This window comes from Perognathus longimembris, chromosome 9 (genome assembly GCF_023159225.1).
Source record: "Perognathus longimembris pacificus isolate PPM17 chromosome 9, ASM2315922v1, whole genome shotgun sequence".
Taxonomy (NCBI): Eukaryota; Metazoa; Chordata; class Mammalia; order Rodentia; family Heteromyidae; genus Perognathus; species Perognathus longimembris.
In genome coordinates, this window is record NC_063169.1 from 58,994,097 (window position 1) to 59,013,923 (window position 19,827).

General features: G+C 42.7%; 1 protein-coding gene across 11 annotated transcripts in view; it reads left to right on the forward strand.

The window, feature by feature from the left end:
* Positions 1 to 19,827, forward strand: part of Utrn (utrophin) — a 431,942-nt gene that overhangs the window by 105,766 nt on the left and 306,349 nt on the right. For 9 of the 11 annotated variants that reach the window (XM_048354234.1, XM_048354228.1, XM_048354231.1 and 6 more), the window contains 13 exons: positions 661 to 738; positions 1,289 to 1,381; positions 1,872 to 2,044; positions 3,371 to 3,486; positions 5,010 to 5,170; positions 7,060 to 7,263; positions 8,517 to 8,698; positions 9,351 to 9,501; positions 10,823 to 10,942; positions 13,519 to 13,620; positions 17,321 to 17,428; positions 17,726 to 17,905; positions 19,056 to 19,225. In XM_048354234.1, coding sequence (XP_048210191.1) covers positions 661 to 738; positions 1,289 to 1,381; positions 1,872 to 2,044; positions 3,371 to 3,486; positions 5,010 to 5,170; positions 7,060 to 7,263; positions 8,517 to 8,698; positions 9,351 to 9,501; positions 10,823 to 10,942; positions 13,519 to 13,620; positions 17,321 to 17,428; positions 17,726 to 17,905; positions 19,056 to 19,225 — 1,838 coding nt within the window. Of the gene's footprint in view, positions 1 to 473; positions 520 to 556; positions 739 to 1,288; positions 1,382 to 1,871; positions 2,045 to 3,370; positions 3,487 to 5,009; positions 5,171 to 7,059; positions 7,264 to 8,516; positions 8,699 to 9,350; positions 9,502 to 9,567; positions 10,530 to 10,758; positions 10,943 to 13,518; positions 13,621 to 17,320; positions 17,429 to 17,725; positions 17,906 to 19,055; positions 19,226 to 19,827 lie in introns of those variants that run through there. The other 2 variants (XM_048354236.1, XM_048354238.1) reach the window with 2 other exon arrangements.

Consider the following 19,827-nt stretch of genomic DNA (forward strand, 5'->3'; position numbering starts at 1 on the left):
ATTACAAACAGCTTCGTCCTACAGCTTTGCCTCAAACTTGACTACCTGTTAGAACCATCTGGGCATGGCATGCTTGTGTGTATGTGTGTGTGCACGCGTGCACGTGCATGTACGTACACACATGCATGTGTGCACCAATCAATATTCAAACTCTTGCTCCGTTTACTTGCTCAAAACTGGTGTTCTACCACTTGAGCCATGTCTTCATCCTAGCTTTTTATTAGTTAATTGGAGTGGGAATCGCTCCCATTTTTCTGTCCTGTGGCTTTGAACTGTGATCCTCAGCCTCATGAGTAGCTAGGATTACAGGCATGAGCCATGGGTGCCCAGCTCACTAGACCCATCTTTTAAAAAATGCTGAACTCACACTGCATTCTAGATCTTTTAAGCTACGATATTGGGGTGGGGCAGGACACAGCCATTCGTGGTTTTTGAAGCTCCCTGGAGGACTCCAGGGCACGGTGGAGTCGGGGGATGTGTGCGGTAAGATGATACCAGTTGGGGAATTGCCATTCTGTGAGCACTGGGATCCCGGCTAGTGTTATGAGCGCCTTCAAGCACTGTGACCTGTTTGTTGCTCTGTGGGCCTTTCTAGCTCTGTGTTTGTCAGGCACGTGGTGGGATGATGGGCTTATTTGCTTTTATGTTTTTATTTTCCAGCCCAAAGAACGTGGCTCCACGAGAGTGCATGCCTTGAACAACGTGAACAGAGTGCTGCAGGTTCTGCATCAGAACAGTGTAAGCTTGCCAAGTGACCCTAGGGCCCAGCTATCCTCAGTGCCCATGTGTACCCTGCTCCCCTCTCCTCTAAATGAAGGAACAGTCACGTGCTTTCCTGCTGGCTTTATTGATACAGTGTATAAACAATACACTATCTATGTATTACTTATTTTCATTTTTGTGCTGGTATTGGGCCATGAACTCAGGGCCTGGACACTGTCCCTGAGCAGTTTTGCCCAACGCTAGCATTCTGAACCACTTGAGCTACAGCTCCATTTCTTGCTTTTTGGTAGTTAATTAGACATTAGAGTCTTACAGACTTTCCTGCTCAGGCTGGCTTCATATTGAGCTCCTCAGATCTCAGCCTCCTGAATAGCTAGGATTACAGGTGTGAGCCACCGTTGGTGCATGACGAAATAATGTATTTTTGATATTTATGTTTGCCTGATCCCCTTAAAATGAAATCTGTCTTACTACTCAAGTAATTATGCAAATGTACCAAGTCACAGACCTAGCGTTCGTAGAAGAAATTATCCTAAAAGTTACTATTACCTTTTTATTTTGATAGGTGGAGTTAGTGAATATAGGAGGCACGGACATTGTGGACGGGAACCATAAGCTGACTTTGGGCTTACTGTGGAGCATTATTTTGCATTGGCAGGTGGGAAGATCTCCAATCACTTTTTGATGATGTCTTCTTCATGTATTCATTTCCTAGGGGGCCTCCATAACCAAGTCCCACAAAGGGATGAGCTTGATCCACAGAAATCCATTGCCTGTCCCTGGTCGAGTCCCTGTCGCTGGCCCAGGTGTCAGCAGGGTTGCGGTTCCTCTGGGAGCTGCTGGTGGGTGCACGTCCCGGCCTCTCCCCCGGCCTCTCCCATGCTTTGTTGGACACTCTGGGCTCTGATAGCTTTGATGGCGTCACTCATCTTCACACAGCATTGTCCCCGTGTGTGTGTCCATGTCCCTGTTGTGGGGTCAGTATGTTTAGCCTCCCTCAGTGACATGTACAAAGGCACTGTTGTCAGATAAGGCTCTGTTCTGAGACGCTGTGGCTAGGTCTGTGCATGTGGATTGGGGTGAACACAGCTCAGCTCATGCCTGTAGTATCGGTGATGGGTTACATTACAGTGGTGTCTCTTGACTAGGTAAAAGATGTCATGAAGGACATCATGTCAGACCTGCAGCAGACAAACAGTGAGAAAATCCTGCTGAGCTGGGTGCGGCAGACAACCAAGCTGTACAGCCAAGTGAACGTGCTCAACTTCACCACTAGCTGGACCGACGGGCTCGCCTTCAACGCGCTGCTGCACCGGCACAAGTGAGACCTTCCTCAGTGCAGAGGCGGGAGGCTGCGGGCTGTGCAAGTGCCCAGCTCCTTCCGGCCCTCCCTCTCCTCCCCTTCCCCTCAGAGCCCTTCCCATCACCCCTGCTCTACCCCCTGCACTGTTCTGCCAGACTGTGAAGGAAAGACATATAAAGCCAGTGACCATCCAGTATTTAGGGTTTAAATGCCACAGTACAATGGCCGTGATGTCTCCTACGTGTTTATGAGTTAAAACTATAAAATGTTTTGCATAGTTCAGTCCCACTCATTCTTTAGCCCCAATCAGTAATGAGTACAAAGGATTGTGTCAGCTTTTATTTCTATAGCAAAAGCAGAGCTCTGTATATTCACTGGTAGTCCCTACTGAAGAGAGATACATGATCTTCTCATGAGACATACAAACAGATTCTGATTTATATAGAAAAGACCAAAGGTCCAGAAAGAAACCAATTCACTCCTGAAATATTTTCTAAAAGGAACCCATACTCTGAAGCAGTAGTAAGACTATTTAGTACATCATATAGACTGAACCACATGAAATTGCCAGTACTTAATTCTTCTTTTGGTTTATGTTTGATCTTGTTGGACAGAATTGTTGTTGTTTTTTTAAATATATATCCCAAGATGGCCCCAGAGTCTTGGTCCTCCTATTTCAGCCTCCTAACCATAGGGATTACACATGTCTACCACTACACCTGGTCATACTTGACTATTCTTGATGTTTAAAATGGTAGTTAAAATGGTAGTTTCAGATAATTCATCCTGACTAAATAATGAGTTAAAGAATAGCTTCATTATATAAGAAAATCTGATAAACAACTGAGTTGATGGTGCAGATTAACAGATGGTCTTGGATAATTGGTTGGTTATCTATATGTAAAGAAGTGAAATTGATCTTTTGCACATTATACCCAAAAAATAAATTCTTAGGTCTTATGTTCCTCCAGAAAGAGGCTGTGACTAATGGAGAAGTGAAAACATAGGTTGTATACAGAGCTGGTATCTAGCAGAAGGTGAAAGGGAAGGAGGAAACTTAAGTGGAAAAGGAAATATAACCAGAGGTTTTAGTGGCTACCCCAGAAATCTGAATCAGCATGTTTAATATAAAAATCTTAGAATGTGGTACCTATTATTTTTATGGTTTTCAATTATTTTTAAATAATTATATATTTGACAAACTGATGGAATATAAAAATATTTCTCTTAAGAAAAATCTTCACAAAATAATCCCAACTTGGACTGTATTAGCTGGTATCAATTCCTATGTTGGTTCCAGACCATTCTTTCTTCATTAAAATTTTGTTTGCCTGTTGGTTTCAGGCCAGATCTCTTCAGCTGGGACAGAGTTGTCCAAATGGCCCCAGTTGAGAGACTCGAACACGCTTTCAGCCAGGCCCAGACGTATTTGGGGATTGAAAAGCTGCTAGATCCGGAAGGTATTGTTCAGTCTTTCTTTGGGAGCTTCATGTTTGCCTTACTGTTTCGAATTCTTGAAAGGCGATATAGTTCCTTTTTTAGAATGAACTATAGGAATTGACTCTTTTGCCTTTTAACATGTAGGTATAAGCCTTTTTTTGCAAATACATTTTGAGTGCTTTTGTATTTAGCCATCTGAAGGATCTTTTAGACAGAAATTCAGGTACTTCATTGTATTATATCTATATCTATCTATTTATCTATCTATCTATCTATCTATCTATCTATCTATCTATCTATCTATCTATCTATCTATCTATCGAGATGAGTGTTTTAGCAAGCAGTTCAACTAGGGCTTGGTATGGAATGTAGTTACATGTGCCCTGTGTTGTAAGTTGAGTTCTATACTACTTTTGTACTATGAATGAGGTTCTATGTCATTGATTCATTATTTATATTTGAACTTGGGGCTCATACTTGCTAGCCAGATGTTCTACCACTTGCCCCCACACCCCTAGCCCTGGTTTTTTTGCTGGTTGTTTTTGAGATAGGGTCTCTCAGACTTTTCTGACTGGGCTGACCTGGAACCTCTATCCTACAACTTTCAACCTCTTGTGTGGTCTAAGAATATAGGTGTGAGTACTTGTGCTTGGCTTATGTCATTGTTTCAGATGGTAATATTTGGGCTTCCATCTTTGAGATTTTTGTTTTTCTTGGAATCTAGGGATCAAATCCAGAGTTTCATGCTTGCTGGCCAACCTATTACTAAGGAAACTTTGAGAGAAGGTTGTTTTTTTTTTTTTTTTTGAGATGATGGCTCACAGTATAGCTCATGCTGTTCTCAAATAATAATCATCTGCCTCAGTCCCTGAAGTATTGTGATTATAAGTGTTTTCTACTATATTTGGCTTAGATAAGATTTATTTTGTGTGTGTGCCAGTCCTGAGGTTTAACAAAGGGCCTTGGCACTGTCCCTGAGCTTTTATGCTAAAGGCTAGCACTCTATCTCTTGAGACACAGTGCTACTTCTGCCTTTTTGGTATTTTATTAGAGGTAAGAGTTGTATGGACTTTATTGTCTGGGCTAGCCTCAAGCTGCAATCCTCCGATCTCAGCCTCCTGAATAGCTGTGAATACAGGTAGAACTCAGGGCCTGCGCGCTATGCCTAGCTTCTTTTTGCTCAAGGCTAACACTCTACCACTTGAGCCACAGTGCCACTTCTGGCTTTTTCTATATATGTGGTGCTGAGGAATTGAATCCAGGTTTTTATGAATACTAGGCAAGCACTGTACCATTAGGCCATATTCCCAGCCCCCTTAGGCAACCTCTTAAAGAAATGGATGCCGAGTGAAAGAAATGAAATCTTCCCCGCCTTTTCTCATAATTTATGATGTGACACAGCAATTTCCTGTAACATGGTATTACAAGATACATTAGGTATTGTTTATGGCTAAGAGGAAGAGCTATTTTATACCTAATACTGAAGAGTTCACATATTTTGGACATTTAATTTAAGCTGCTTCTTCCTTCCTTCCATTTTTAGATGTTGCTGTTCAGCTTCCTGACAAGAAATCTATAATTATGTATTTAACATCACTGTTTGAGGTGCTACCTCAGCAGATCAGCATAGATGCCATCCGCGAGGTCGAGACTCTCCCCAGGAAATACAAGAAAGAGTGTGAGGAGGAGGACATTCATATACAGGTACTGCCATGTTTATATGACAGTGTTTGACACCAGCCATATTTGTTTTCTCACAGGGATCAGAGCACAATGTTTCCATGGGGGCGGTGGGGGTGTATCTTGTTTTTTTCATGCATATGACTTTTAGATGCCATTTTTTAGTTAGCCTGCTGTCACAGGCATGTCAATAGAAAGTCATAACCAACTTCATTCAGCAGGAAATACATTACTTCACACACCTAAAGATGGATTTGGGGTCTTGGGATGTGAACCTTGCTTCTTCATGACCTGAATCAGGCCAACATTCTCATGCCCCAGCTGCCATCTTTGACATTGTGTCATGTGCTCAAGATGACTTTGTTTGTGTCAGTCTTCATTTTTGTCTTAGATACTCCCTTTTATTTTCTCTTTTGGGCCCCTAATAACTATATTTCCCATTATATTTTGATAATAAGATTTAACCAGGCCTGGTGGCTCATCTCTGTCAGCCTAGCTATCCTAAATGTAATGAAGGAGTTGTCACCCTTGCAGCGGAGTCAGAGTGAAAGGGACTGTTAATAGAGTTTAGTGGTTAGGCATGTGAACATGTCTTTTATTGTTATCTGTTCACTTATGTACACGTGAAAAGTTTTGCTTTAAAAGTTGTAGGATGAGAGTTGGATGTGCAGGTAGAAAGCAGGTTTTAAAGGAGTTTTTCTCTGATCAGGAACAAAAGAGCAAGAGACAGAGTAGGTGCAGTTTGTGCACTGACGTATACAACTAAGAGCTCAGCTGCTTAATAAGAGTCTGAGAGAGGTTTATTCCATGACCATTTAGAAAGAAAGACCCAGAGGAAGGCAGGAGAAAAGGTAGGAAGGAAGAAAGAGAGAGACAGAGAAAAAGAATTGAAAGAAAGGACGGAGAAAAAAAGGAGAAAAGAAAGGGAAAGAAAGGGGGAAAAACACACTGAGGCAGTAATTAACTTAGAGGGCCATTTTCTCGAAAAAACAAAATTTACTAAAACCCAAGCACTCAGTAGCCCGGCCTGTATATGTGGCTAAACACATGGGATGTACACTAAAGCGTAACAGACTATGGAGAGCATACGGACCATCCTTCTTTAAAAAGACCTAGTCAAAGCACAACAAAATAAGTACCAGGAAATAGATACTTGCAAGAGGTGAGTCTGGGGGCCAAGGACAGACAAATGAAGGGGAAGACTGGAGACTTCAGACCAGAATTCATTGTGTGTAACACAGAACTGAGAAGTATAAGGGAAAAAGTGGGTCGAAGCGGCGGGGGGGGGGGGGGGGGGGCGAAGATGTTGAAGTGATGACACAGATCAAGATGCATTGTACACTTGACCCGCTTTGCTAAATGGCATTCGAATCAATACATAACCTAAAATTAAGTTAGAGGGGAGGGGTGGGTGAGGACGTTGTAAAGGGGTGACATTGATCAAGATGTATTCCGAAACTTGTTTGACGCATGACATCTCCTTTGTACAACTCCTTAAAAGAGGATTAAAAAATTAGTCAAAAAGAAGATGAAGATGCAATGGCAAAAATGCATGTCAAATTCAGTGAGCACATTTCAAGCAGGGGTCAGAGCAGAGTTCTGGTCTCGGTGTCTTCCTGTAAATTATATCCACTGTTCAAGATCCTCCATGAAATCCCCTCTCTGCGTCCCCCCGGGTTACTTTCCGATCGCAATCCTTGGTGGCGGCCCAGTGTAACTTCTCTCCCCAACTCTTACCAGAGTCTCCGAGGATGCCCAGCTGATGCGTGCGTGCTGTGCTTGTATTCTTGCTGTGTGGGTGTCCTGAACCAGCGCTTCCTGATTCCTTCCCTGCATCTCGTCCCGAGTGCTGCCCACCACGTGTCCTCCATCTGCCTCTTGCGTCCCGGTGACAGCTGGTTTTGTGTTCCTAGAGTGCGGCGTTGGTGGAGGAGCACCCCAGTCCCCGAGCCGAGACCCCCAGCACGGTCACTGAGGTGGACACGGATCTGGACAGCTATCAGATCGCCCTGGAGGAAGTGCTCACCTGGCTGCTCTCCGCCGAGGACACGTTCCAGGAGCAGGATGACATTTCGGATGATGTAGAGGAGGTCAAAGACCAGTTTGCCACCCATGAAGTAAATATCTGTAGTGGACGGGCGGGATCTGTCAGCCGGGCCGTCAGCCGTGTAATTTAGGAGTCGTGATGTTCCAAGAGGGCTTTGTTAGGAAACTGGTGTGGCTGATTCAGTACCTCCCAATCAGATTTCACATCTTAGTCCTCCGGCAACTTGGGTAGTGTATGCCAACCCCTGACAGAAGCCAGTGGTCAGTCTGTGCACCGCTCAAGTGTATGACCATTGCGAGGTTCCAGGAAGTGATTATCTTCATTTTTTATATGTTATTAAGCAGATGTCATACCAAGGGCCCCCATATGATTTAATGTAGTGAGTGTTGCTTGTTACTTGGAGATGGTGTCATACTGCAGATGTGGAGAATAGTGAAGCAGGTTTATTTTTGGTGTGGTGGTGGTGGTACTGGGGATTGAACTCAGGGCTTTGTGCTTACGAGGCATGTCCTCTGTCACTTCAGACACACCACCAGCTACTTGTTGCTTTGGTTGTGGTCACCGTAGGGTCTTGCCTTTTGCCTGAGCCAGGCTGGGATGTGATCTCCCTTATTTTTGCTTCCCCATTTTTTATTTTTATTTTTTGCTGGGTATGACAGACACATGCTTACCATGCCCAGCTATTTGTTCTCAGGCTAATAGACACATGTCGTTCTTCTTAGCCATTGGCTGAGATAGACTCTCCTTAACTTTTCTTTGCCTGGACTGGCCTTGAACGCGAATCCTGGATCTCCATCTCCCAAGTAGCTAGGATTATAGGCTTGAGCCACTGTGCCTGGCTTGGTTCTGTTTTTATGTGTGTAGGAAAGTTCTTGGCAGATCTTACATGCTACTTTGGATCCAAAAGAATAGTAATAGCCCATCAGCGGTTGCTCCTACAAGAGTGTAGTGTTTTTCTTTATTATATCTGTTCCTAATTCCACATTCATGATCTCTTAGCAGTATTATACATTTTTAGAAGCAAGTATTATAGCCTTGTTCTCCTTGATTTATTCCTCTGTTGACTTATGTCAGGTGCTTATTTCTTATTTGCAATCTTGTATACCCTGCATCCAAGAATACTTGATTGTTACTATACTAGGCTACTTTCTTCAAGGCATTGCTATTTAGGTTATGCACTAGTACTTTCTTAAGGTTAGCAGCCCATTCACCAATCAACATGACATAACTCGCTGGATGTCTTTTTTCCCCCCGACTTAAATTGACTTATAACAGTTACCTGGGGGGGGGGTGATTTCATCGTTACATTTGCACACTTGTTAGGCTTTTATGATGGAGCTGACCGCACACCAGAGCAGCGTGGGCAGTGTCCTGCAGGCTGGCAATCAGCTCATCACACAAGGCACTCTCTCGGATGAAGAGGAGTTTGAGATCCAGGAGCAGATGACCCTGCTGAACGCAAGATGGGAGGCACTCAGGGTGGAAAGCATGGAGCGGCAGTCCCGGTGAGTGGCACCTAAGAGGGGGGACACTTCTTCCGTGGAGTGCCTTGCATCGTGGAGCTCAAGTGGAAGTGGGCATGACTTTGAAAAGCAACGTCGGGGTAGAACTAGCCTGGTGACATTCTCTGTTCTGTGTGTCACATTGCTGGAATGTGACACGATCTTCATTTCCTCTTTGATATGTTCACCACGCTTAAAGGTCAGAGTTGCGAAAGGCAAGTGAGTGAAAAGAGGAGAGGCATTTCACACCGACAGGAAGCTGTGCAATCCGGCAGTGGCATTAACATTGGCAAACCTAACTGGACATGAGGACAGGATCATGCCACATAGACCTGTTATCCAGTGTTCTTCTGTGGTCCATTTTACTTCATGCGTTGTGTGTAGTACATTCCATTACCATTTCCAGCTATTTAATAAGCAGGAATTCCTGATTGAAGAAACAATGCCTCAGATACGAATGCAGGCTGCTGTTACATTCTGTGATTACATTGTATGGACTGAAAGTATTTTGTTTTCCTGGGTTCTATATTTAAAGAGTCCATGCTCTTTAAATAGTCTGGCAGGGCTGTGTTCCCTTGATCCCTCTCCCTGATGCCTGAGCAAGGGAACCCACAGTGGGAACAATGCTCTGTCTCTCGCTTGCTTCCCCTGCCAGGCTGCACGATGTGCTGATGGATTTGCAAAAGAAGCAGCTGCAGCAGCTCTCGGCCTGGTTAACCCTCACGGAAGATCGCATCCAGAAGATGGAAACCCGTCCCCTCGAGGATGACCTACCATCCCTGCAAAAACTGATTGAAGAGCACAAAGTAAAGCTACCTCTTGTTTCCTTCCTATCCATTAGCATCCTCAGGGCCCATGGTTTCTATCAGTGTGGTGTTGTCCTAGCATGGAGTTCATGTGGGAATTTCACTTTTCTGAGCCTGGGATGACAGCACAGGTATAGAAAAGCACGTCACGTAGGTGTGCACAGTTTTCTTGTGAATGTGTGTACCTTGCATTAGATTGGATGCACCAGTAGTTAAGAAAAAACCTAAGTGTTGACACCAGTGCCAGGTGTGGGTTGAGAAGGTAATCCTGAGATGAACTGATGCCAAAGTTTGTAACAAATCATTTGTCCCTTTTCTGAAGGAAGAGAAGGGTATCGGGCTTTGGGTGAGGAACCCAGGGTTTGAAGGATTATTTAATTTGAGCACAAACATTTCATAGATATTCTTACCATAGTTACGATAAGCAAAAGCAGTGTAAAATAACTTCTCTGTAGATTCAAGAATTTATTGATCAATGAAACATCTAGATAATTGATTAATAAAGCTGCTTTAGGGCTACATTAAATACTACTCAATAGGCATTTCATGTTGCTGTTGATAGTGCTTAAACAAATTACCTCTCCGTGGGTGTCTGATGACTGTACTTTCCCTACAGAAGAGGGAGGAAGAGGCCTCCATATGCCTTTAGTTGCTTTCTTGAGTAGATAATTAGAATAGCTTCAGCATAGCTGATAGACTTCTAGTGTTTCTTTCTTGATACTGGACCAGCTACATCTTTGGCTCTGTATATTAGTAGTTTTTACTCACTAATTCTCTATTCTTTTTTGGATCTTAATTCCTAGTATAGACCCCCAGCTCTTTTATAATTTTGGGGGGAGAGGCAGAATGCAAATGATGATGACCCATTTATGATCTGCTGTCAGTTTTGCATTTTTATACTACTTGGGTTCATACCGAGTTGTAAAGATGTATAACAGGCTTGTTTCATTACTAGGACACTTAGGGTAATGATCGGAAATTTACATAGGATGCCTCATTAGGTACCCTTAATGACTATTGACAATGGAGTGGATTTTATTTTTATTTATTTATTTTTTTGGCCAGTCCTGGGCCTTGGACTCCGGGCCTGAGCACCATCCCTGGCTTCTTCCTGCTCAAGGCTAGCACTCTGCCACCTGAGCCACAGCGCCCCTTCTGGCCGTTTTCCATATATGTGGTGCTGGGGAATCGAACTGAGAGCTTCATGTGTAGGAGGCAAGCACTCTTGCCACTAGTCCATATTCCCAGCCCTTGGAGTGGATTTTAAATAGGTAAATGTGCAAAAGTAGAAATAACACTTTTAACTTTTTATTTTCTCTAGAGTTTGCAAAATGATCTTGAGGCTGAACAGGTAAAGGTGAATTCCTTGACACACATGGTGGTCATAGTTGATGAAAACAGTGGCGAGAGTGCTACGGCTGTTCTGGAAGACCAGCTGCAGGTAAGAACCTGTGTTCCAAGGGCCACTTGGGGGTACCAGGCTTTATGATCAGCCTCATTGTTTACCCGGAAGGATAGAAGGAAAACTTACTGTGCTAGTCAGGTTTTCATTATCCTAACAGAATACCAGAGGCAGGCTACTTAATAAGGAAGAGAGGCTTATTTAGCTGAGTTTAGCATAGCAGGGCATAGGTTCTGGGTGAAGGTCCCCCTTGGCTACATTCCATCATGGCAGGAGCATGCGCATGTCTGTCTGTGTAGTGTCTGTCCTCCCTACAAAGCCCCAGTGTTCAGTCATGGTGGCACCACTCTAATGACTTACTCTCATCTAGACACCTACAGATAGCCTGCCCCTACACACCGTAATCACATTAAGTTTCTGCCCTCTTTATGGCATTCACACAAGACTTTAAACTCCTACATGACTTGGAGGACAAATCATAACACCTTCTTTGGGCTTCACTTCCCATTTGGAGTTGTGCAGCCTGTGGGTTTTAAGAGCACTGAGGTAAGGCTCCCTTACTTCAGCTCTTGGGGTGAGTGGATGGGGCTGGCTGGACGGCTTAATTGGATTCCGTAGCACAGGAAGTGAGCGCATTTGGCCCACAGCATCATGGGAAGAGTTTGTGAACATGTAGCTTCTAGTCTCTGCTGTGGGGAAAGTTTGGGCAGTGAGTCTACATTGTGAAGGAAATGTAGGTGATTATTAGAATTTGGTAATTTTAGGCATGTAGGATTGGCTATCCTGTTTGTTTTGGTAGATTCACAAATGGGTTTCAACATTTTTGGGAAGCCTGCTACAATGCTTTTCCTCCTCCTCCTTCTCCTCCTCTTCCTTCTTCCTTCTTCCTTACCTCCTCTTCCTCCTTTTCCTTCCACAAGGCAATAGTATTCCTACTTTTCTTTTCTTTGTTGGTTATCTTTCAAATATGGCCTCACAGTTTTGCCAGGCTAATCTGGACTTGGATTCTCCTTATGTCTCTTACATAGTTGGAATGACAATGGCAGCACTGTGCCTAGCTTATTTGTTGAGATTGGGTCTCATTAATTTTTACCATGATTGGCTTCCTCACTTCGTCATAGGTAGCTGGGATTAGAGATATGGGCTACCAGTCTTAGCCATCCATATAAAGAGATGTATTGTATTTCATTTAATAGTGCTTGGATTACCTAGGATGTCATTGCCAATTCTTTGATAATGTAACTTCATATGTGAAATCCCTTTTTGTTTGTAATATTTAAAGTTGACCAGTGGCTCTAAGACTTCATTGCAGTAGTGTTTAGGTATAACAGTAATTTGAGAGGTAGCTGTTTACATCGTGAGTATTTGGCATTGAGGAAACAAGTTGAAAGATGAAGTGATCTCTTAAGATGTCAGTAGACAATGAATTATGCCAAGATGGGGCCAGAGACTTGCCTTTGGGCTTTGTATTCTTTCCTTGGTATGTTCTGAAAAGTTTATGCTGTCATCAGATATCAAAACAGGATAATATGAATTAAGTAATTCATGTTTACAAGTACGTAAGTGGAAGTACATTTTATCATTTGTCAATCATTTATGAAATCACAATACAATTTTTAATTTGGGAAAATCCTGACTTTTAAAAGTTAATCAGACTTCTTGTTCAGTATTACTTACACATGAAAGGTTTTACTTGTTCCTGCAGAATGTTCTCTTGATCATCCTGTAATGTAACAGAGCAAATTGTTAAGCATTTTATTATTTTATAGTAATAAAACATTCTCTCATTTAAAACATAGTTTTTGTAAGGTTAGACATTTTTCCTAATTATATTACTATGAACAAAAGCTTTCTTGGCATGTATTGCTTTTTTTTTTTGTTTTAAATTTTTTTTTGCAGTACTGGGGCTTGAACTCGGGGTCTTCTATCTTCTAGATAGGTACTCTACCACTTGCACTACTTTACCAGTCTCTCTTTGCACTGGTTGTTCTCAAGATAGTATCTTGCTTTATGCTGAGCCAGCCTATCTTCCATTTGTGTTTCCCTTTGTCATGGGGTGACAGGTGCGGGCACCATTGGACCCAGACTTTGTGCTTCCCTAGAGCTTGGATTGACTGAGGCACGTCACGACACCCAGCCGTGGACTGAGATGGTGTTGTGCAAACTTTTATGTCTGGGCTGGTCTCCGAAGCTAGTATCTCCTGGTGGCTACTTCCCAAGTAGCTAAGATGATAACCACAGCTGACTACTTGCTTTATTTTAAAAGATCATAATAACCAGAAGAATTTGAAGTACAAAAGAATTAGGAACTTTTGCCGTCTTCCACAGTGTACATTAAAATGTGACATTATTGTATAAGAATAGAGAAATGGAAGGTGCATGATAGAGCTCCTCTCTCCCCATAGGCACAAGGTCCAGTTGTGTTGCTTGGTAGCTCGGTAAAGTGAAACAATTTAAAGCCTGCATTTATAGCCCACATTATTTTAAATTATTATTTTAAATCAATGTTTGTAAAACTTTTGTAAAAATTGCTTCTTTTAAATAAAGCACAGTGGCATCATGAGTTCCTCCCTCTTGGGGCTGTGCTGACAATGGCTGGTTTCTTCCTTCCTTAGAAACTTGGTGAGCGCTGGACAGCTGTGTGCCGGTGGACTGAAGAACGCTGGAATAGGTTACAAGAAATCAATATATTGTGGCAGGAATTATTGGAGGAACAGGTATGAAACACTGTTACCCATCAGAGACAAAAATAAAATGAAAAGCAGCTCATCTTTTACTATAACATTAGAATGAAGTTGTGATCTTTTCTTTGAAAGGAAAATTTATAAGTTATTATTATTATTAGTTTGTACGTGTGTGTGCGTGCCAGTATTGGGGCTTGAATTTAGGGCTTAGGCTCTGTTCCTTCGCTTTTTCACTCAAGGCTGGTATTCTAACACCTTTGAGCTACAGCTCCATTTCCAGTGTTTCGGTGGTTAGTCGGAGATAAGAGTCTCATAGACTTTCCCTCCTGGCTTGGATTTGAACCAACATCCTCAGATCTCAGCCTTGTGAGTAGCTAGGGTTACGAGTGTGAATCACTGGTGCCTGGCTATTTATTATTTTAAAAATCAGATTTCTATCTATTTTGCAACCGGTTCATCAAGATCATGTTCTGTGACTTCTTGGTAGTAATACTTAATTTGATCTGTGTTCATTATTCATGGACATGCTATGATCTCAATTTATTAGACATTATGAAGTGATTATAATTGGATTTATGTTGGGCAATGTATTTGAATTTGTACCCATAAGACTCCCGGCCTATGATCTGTGCTCAACAAATAATGAATATACAAATCCACTGTCTATATTTTAAACCTTAAAGTACCAGAATTTTTCTTCACTTTTTACTAGGGAAAATACTGAAATGAATGGGCAACTATTTTTTGGCCTTGCCTTTCATTAAGCCCTCAGTTGGCATACTTTTTCCGAAAAAGATCAGCACAAGAAGTGAAATGAAGAAGCCGAGCTGCCCCTTTAGCTCTTCAGTGGGTGTGATGACTCTCAGCCTATACTTCATCCTGGCAGAAAAGCAGCTGTGGAAACACAATGCAAAGAAGCATAACTTTTCTCCCCAGAGGCCGGACAGTTGTGGTCTCAAAAGTCAGCAGTTTTCTATCCCTACCTCTCGGTGTCGCTTTGATAATTTTAAGAGCATTTCAGTTCCATCCATAGAAAGCAGCTGCATTCTCTTCTTGAGGTAGAGAAACCACAGCTAGGATGTTTTGTGGTTTACTAAACACAGTGGTAGATTGTATGTCTCCAATGTTAGGTTGGAAAGTTTGTCCAAATAAATTATCAATTACTACATTCCCCTTATCTTTTTTTAATTGCATAATGGGCTGATTATGATTTCTGAAATATTTATGTTGTACTTGACCAATATATTTGTATCTACTTGGAACTCTTGGATCAGAGTGTCACATAGAAGTATTAAGAATTCAATCTTCCATGACCATGAGAGACATTATTTGCCAGAGAAAACCAGAATAATTTTATAACTTAAAAAAAGATTATAAGGGGCTGGGGATATAGCCTAGTGGCAAGAGTGCCTGCCTCGGATACACGAGGCCCTAGGTTCGATTCCCCAGCACCCCATATACAGTAAACGGCCAGAAGCGGCGCTGTGGCTCAAGTGGCAGAGTGCTTGCCTTGAGCGGGAAGAAGCCAGGGACAGTGCTCAGGCCCTGAGCCCAAGGCCCACGACTGGCAAAAAAAAAAAAAAAAAAAAAAAAAAAAAAATTATAAAACTAGAGTGGCTGGAGGCTGAGAATATGGCCTAGTGGTAAAGTGCTCACCTCATATGCATGAAGCCCTGGGTTCGATTCCTCAGCATCATAAAAAGCTGGAAGTGGCACAGTGGCTCAGGGGTAGAGTGCTAGCTTTGAGCAAAAAGAAGCCAGGGATAGTAGTGCTCAGGCTCTGAGTTCAAGCCCCAGGACTGGCAAACAAACAAACAAAAAAACTAGAGTGGCTGGTACCTTGGACACTTATGTCACTTGAAGTTTTTAATCTACTCACTTTCTGCTAGCATAGGGCATTGTAGTCATTTCTGTGTGCATACATGTGTGTGCATGTGTGTGAGTTTATGTGTGTATGTTTGTGCAACCCTGTGTGTACTGTCTACACCTCTGTTCTATTTGATGGGTAGTTACGTGCCTATCTGATATGTCCCATATGAGACTGAGGAGTACATCCAGATTTGTCTTCAATTTTCTTCCTCCGTTTCTTTCTTTTCGGGTTGAAATATAGAGGTGAGACAGAGTTGTCAAGTAAATTAATGAGACAGTTGAGAAAGGATGATTCCAGTTGCCAATACAGAACCAAGCTCTCCTCCCTCCCCCCACCCCTCAGTTATGTAGAAAATGCTTTCTGTAGAACATGCTACATTTGGGGGAGAATTACCTCAGTGTACTATAGTTGCTTTCCATTTCTCCAAAGTTATCTCTATCTTAATGTCTTCTCTGCGAGAAACATGCAATTTTGACCAATGACTTTTAAACATTGTTATTAATAGCTCCAGACCATTGTAAGCCATATCCTTTCCTCATGTGGTTTAGAACTTTGACCATTAGTGTTGTTTTCTGCACAGTGCCATGGAAAGACCTTAGGTTAGGACTGAGGGTCCTTGATCTAGCTTGACCACCTATTAGCCAGTGGATCTCCAACATTCAACCTGACTTGTCTCTTCCCCAGTCTTTAAAAAGAGAGCCTGGAACAGTACAACCTCTGAGCTTCCCTCTACTTTTAGATTTATGATAGGATTCTTTTGGAGAGACTTGGATGATGGACTTAGCATTTTTCATCTAGCTACCTTCCTGAGATTTAGGTTTAGTTACTGCATCAGTCCATTGTCTGTGGTTGTAATAGAAATACCCACAGCTGGGTAATGTGGGATGAAAAGAAGCTTATGTACCTTCCAGTTTGGGAGGCTGACACTCCACACAGCATGGCACGGGCTGTCTTGGTCATAACAGCTAGCATTTGTGGTTGGAGTGCCCACAAGATAGATCAATCACGTGATGAATTCAGGAAGCAGTGAGGGGTCAGCCTGGCCCTTTTACTTCAGTTCTCTCTGAGGACACAGCAGAGCCGCATTAATTCCTCCTGCAAGCAGCATCGGTGATGGCCTCTTTGACACTCCACTGCTTACGCATTATCATTCTTTTTATTTTGTTCTTGGTGTGTTTGTTTATTTTTCAAAGAAACACATCTTTAAGTAGTTGCACAAGGGGTTTCAATCTAGCATGTCCGTGTATGAATATGATGCATCTTGATCAGCCTGGCCTTTTTCATCATTTCTGCCATGTCTCCCAGCTCCACCTAGCTCCTCAAGTTACCTCGTTCTCCTTTCACATATGCGTATTGATTGTAATGCCTGTATCGGCCATCTTTCCTCTCTCCAGCTACTGGCTCTTCCCCTCCCTCACCATACATGTTTCAGCTTCCTGGTATTCATTTTGTTAAGCTGTTTGTTAGCTATTCTGAGCAGGTATGCAAGTGGAATACTCCTCCCCCAAGCCTACCATACTTCAGTCAATTTTTCTTGTGAATAGATGCATATAACCCTATACATGTTTATATGCATGGTTATAATTCAGATCTAACTAATCGCCATTCTGAGGGCCAAAGCCTAAACTTGGAGGACACACTCAAACTCTGTAACAGTCATCTTGGAATGGGGGTAATGGCAAACGGATCTGTTAAGGATAATGTTTTTAAAAACCTATTTTTTCCGAGTAGTTTGTAACTTCTTACTCAGGGGTTTGAAGTCTTTCTTATCCCTGAGCAAAAGGTAAAACTTCAAATGGGAACTTGATGAGTTAGATTATCAGGTGAGTTAGATAGATTTCCCACTTTTGTCATTGCTTATAGTGCTTGTTAAAAGCGTGGCTCATCGAAAAAGAAGAAGCTTTGAATAAAATCCAGACAAGCAACTTCAAGGACCAAAAGGAACTCAGTGTCAGCATTCGGCGTCTGGCTGTAAGTGTTGCCCCCATCGGCGTGCGTGTTGTAAGCCTGCAATGTCTTAGTCCTTTGGGTCGAAGGATAGTACCATTTTGTGACTGCAGATTCTGGCTATTTTACCCTGTGCTAGAGAGCTGCCACACAGTAATAACAAAGCTAGGAGTCTTTTTGTTTTAGCCCAGGGAACTAAAGAGCATGCACACTTTTTAAATACAATGTGCGTGTTCATATTTCCAGACTGGGAAATGGGACCATAGGAACTTAGGGAAAGAGAGAAAAAGAGAGTCATCTAATAAGTATCTGAAATATTAGATTTTGAAGGAAGACATGGAAATGAAGCGCCAGACACTGGATCAGCTGAGTGAGATCGGCCAGGACGTAGGTCAATTACTTGCCAATCCCAAGGCATCTAAGAAGATGAACAGCGACTCGGAAGAACTGACTCACAGATGGGATTCTTTGGTTCAGAGACTAGAAGATTCCTCCAACCAGGTACCTTTCTGACTGTATATTGTCTCATAAAGTAAAAAAACATACACATTCAGGTTAGTGTTAATTCTAATGAAAGAAAATATTAATCGATGAAGTAAACTCTTAGTTCTTTGTACCTGACATGATGAAGGATTGACATGTGGAAACAGCCTTCAGTGTTCTGAAGATTTGACTAGATCTTCTAAAAGCTTATTCATAGCAGCAGTTGAATCTGTAGCAACTGATGACATTTAGAGAGATGTAGAGTAAATGTTCTTAACGTTTTAAATCTTAAGTAACCACTTTGCTCTGGGAATGTTTTACTGTATTGACTGAGTGTGGTGGCTCACGTCTGTCATACTGGCTCCTTAGGAGGCCCAGAATGGACGATCACAGTGCCAGGCCAGCCTGGGCAAACTGTCCGTGAGACCTCCATCTCAATTAAAGCTGGGCGTGGTGGCATATTCCTGTCATTCCTCCTTCACAGGAAACATACACAGGAGGACCGTAGTCTAGGCTAGCCTAGGCAAAAAGTAAGATCCTTTTCAGGAAATAAAGAAAGCAAAATGGCTGGATAGGGGATATGGCGCAAGTGGCAGAGCTCCTGCCTAGCAAGCACAAGATTGTAAGTTCAAACTCTACTACTGCCCCATAAAAGAAAATTCAGTGAATTAGATGACGTTTTGGTGTTAGGCATGAATGCTTACAACACCATTATTGACAGTGATCAATGTCTGTCAGCGGAAGGAGTAAACCAAATGTAGCACATCCATGCAATGCAGTATCGCTTGGGAATAAAACAGAACGAGGTGCTGACACCTGGTAGCGCACGGAGCACGGATGAACCCTGAGAACATTACACCGAGCCAACGAAGCCAGTCCTGTGATTGATTGTACACACTACGGGTCCATCGACATAAAGTGTCCCAAACAGGCAAATCCTTAGAGATGGAAAATAGATTAACAGTTGCCAGGAGTGGGGGGAATAGGAATGGATTTGTCTATAAGGGGCGTGAAGCTTCTTTGGGGGGTGACACAGTTTGGGGGGGGGATGTTGGAGTTAGAATGAGAGCATGCTTACACAATGAAGAACCTTACAATGACACACTTGCTCTGGGATGTGCAGCTCTGCCTGTGGACTTTCAACTTGCCGCTCACCTTTTGGTTTCAGGTGACTCAGGCTGTCGCCAGGCTGGGCATGGCGCAGATTCCTCAGAAGGATCTTCTGGAGACAGTCCGTCTACGAGAGCAAGTCACCACAAAGAAGTCTAAGCAGGAACTGCCTCCCCCACCTCCTCCAAAGAAGAGACAGATCCACGTGGATGTGGAGGCTAAGAAAAAGTGAGGGCGGCAGTGCGCGTCCAAACCCAGCCCTGCACATAGCAAATCCTTTCCTCATGGGCGGTTACTCTCTGTTGCTTATTGTGAAACTCCTGAAGGCTGAGGTTTGCTTCTGATTCCCCTTGATCCCTTGCTGAGCCCAGTGTCTGGGTTATAGTAAGGCTTGATAATTACATACTGAACAAAAGAAGCCACCGAATGCAGGAATGCTTGTGCTTGGGTTTCTCATTATCTTTATAAAAATGAAGGATTCTTAAAGACATTGAAGAAAATCATGTGATTCTTTTATTCATTTATTTACTTATCGTCAGTTGTACTCAGGGCCTGGGCGCTGTGCCTGACCTCTTTTTGCTCAAAGCTAGTGCTCTACCACTGAGCCACAGCTCCACTTCTGGTTTTTGATTGGTAATTGGAAATAAGTGTCTTGTGAACTTTCCTGCCTTGGCTTCGATCTGCAACCCTCAGACCTCAGCCTCCTGAGCAGCGAGGATTACAGGCATGAGCCACCAGTGCTCTGCTTCACTTATTTGGTCATATGATAGTATTGTTACTCTATTATACTCCTAATTGTAATAATACGATCTTGTTGTATGTGTTTGCTC